This window comes from Verticillium alfalfae, genomic scaffold (genome assembly GCF_000150825.1).
Source record: "Verticillium alfalfae VaMs.102 supercont1.16 genomic scaffold, whole genome shotgun sequence".
Lineage (NCBI taxonomy): Eukaryota > Fungi > Ascomycota > Sordariomycetes > Glomerellales > Plectosphaerellaceae > Verticillium > Verticillium alfalfae.
In genome coordinates, this window is record NW_003315023.1 from 130,344 (window position 1) to 131,176 (window position 833).

The 833-nt window shown below is 56.5% G+C and overlaps 1 protein-coding gene across 1 annotated transcript; it reads left to right on the plus strand.

The window, feature by feature from the left end:
• Positions 1–218: 218 nt before the first annotated feature.
• Positions 219–735, plus strand: VDBG_09724 (conserved hypothetical protein; the record flags this gene model as incomplete). The annotated part of the gene is made up of 2 exons (XM_002999958.1): positions 219–599; positions 652–735. The coding sequence occupies 2 exons, from the start codon at positions 219–221 to the stop codon at positions 733–735; spliced, it is 465 nt and encodes a 154-aa protein (XP_003000004.1).
• Positions 736–833: the final 98 nt, after the last annotated feature.

Here is an 833-nt window from a genome sequence, read left to right on the forward strand (position 1 = left end):
CCTTCCGTCTTCATGCCTCGGACTGTTCGAAAAACATCACGGCCAGGCAAGATGGGGCATGTTTCGCTTGGGGGTTCACATATCGGAAGGCGCCATTCAGCTCGTTCAAAATTCCCGCGGACGCAAGCAACTTCACACCAAAGACGGGCTTCCTCCTGTTCGTTGCTGTTCGTACGCAGATGATTATCCACACACTCACTACTTGCACCGCACCCATCATGGGCGTCGAGTGGTGGTTGAGTGATGCTGTCAAGGATGAGGCCGCTGCCATATCACAACGCTTCGCCATCAAGACGGCCGAATTGAGAGCCGAAGCCACGCGCCTCATGTCCACCATGGCTCGCTGCCCTGAGAACATCGACATCATGTTGGACATGATTCGGCGTGCCCAAACGGTCGATCAAGAGGCCATGAACTGGCTGCAAAACCTACCGGAGCACTTTAAATTCAAGACGGTGGCTTGGGAGGACCACGTTCCTAATGGTGACTATGAGAAGGCTGAAGTGTTCCCTGGGCGTGTTGATATCTATCAAGATTTCTGGATCGCCAGTGTACTGAACATGGCCCGCGTCTGCCGCCTCATTCTGGCGTCGGTCATCGTTCGTTGCGCGGCATGGGTTTGCAGCCCAGTTGACTACCGCACGACACCAGAATATGCTTCGGCCGCGCGGACGTGTGTCGACACCATCACCGACATTGTTGCATCGGTGCCTTATCAGCTCGGCTGGCACTTGAAGCGCCCTGAAGTGATGGAGCGCGCGAACCTCTCCGGTTTTGCCTGCGGTGTGGAGGACGCCCTGAAGGGCCTGCCCGGCTACTTCCTGACGTGGCCT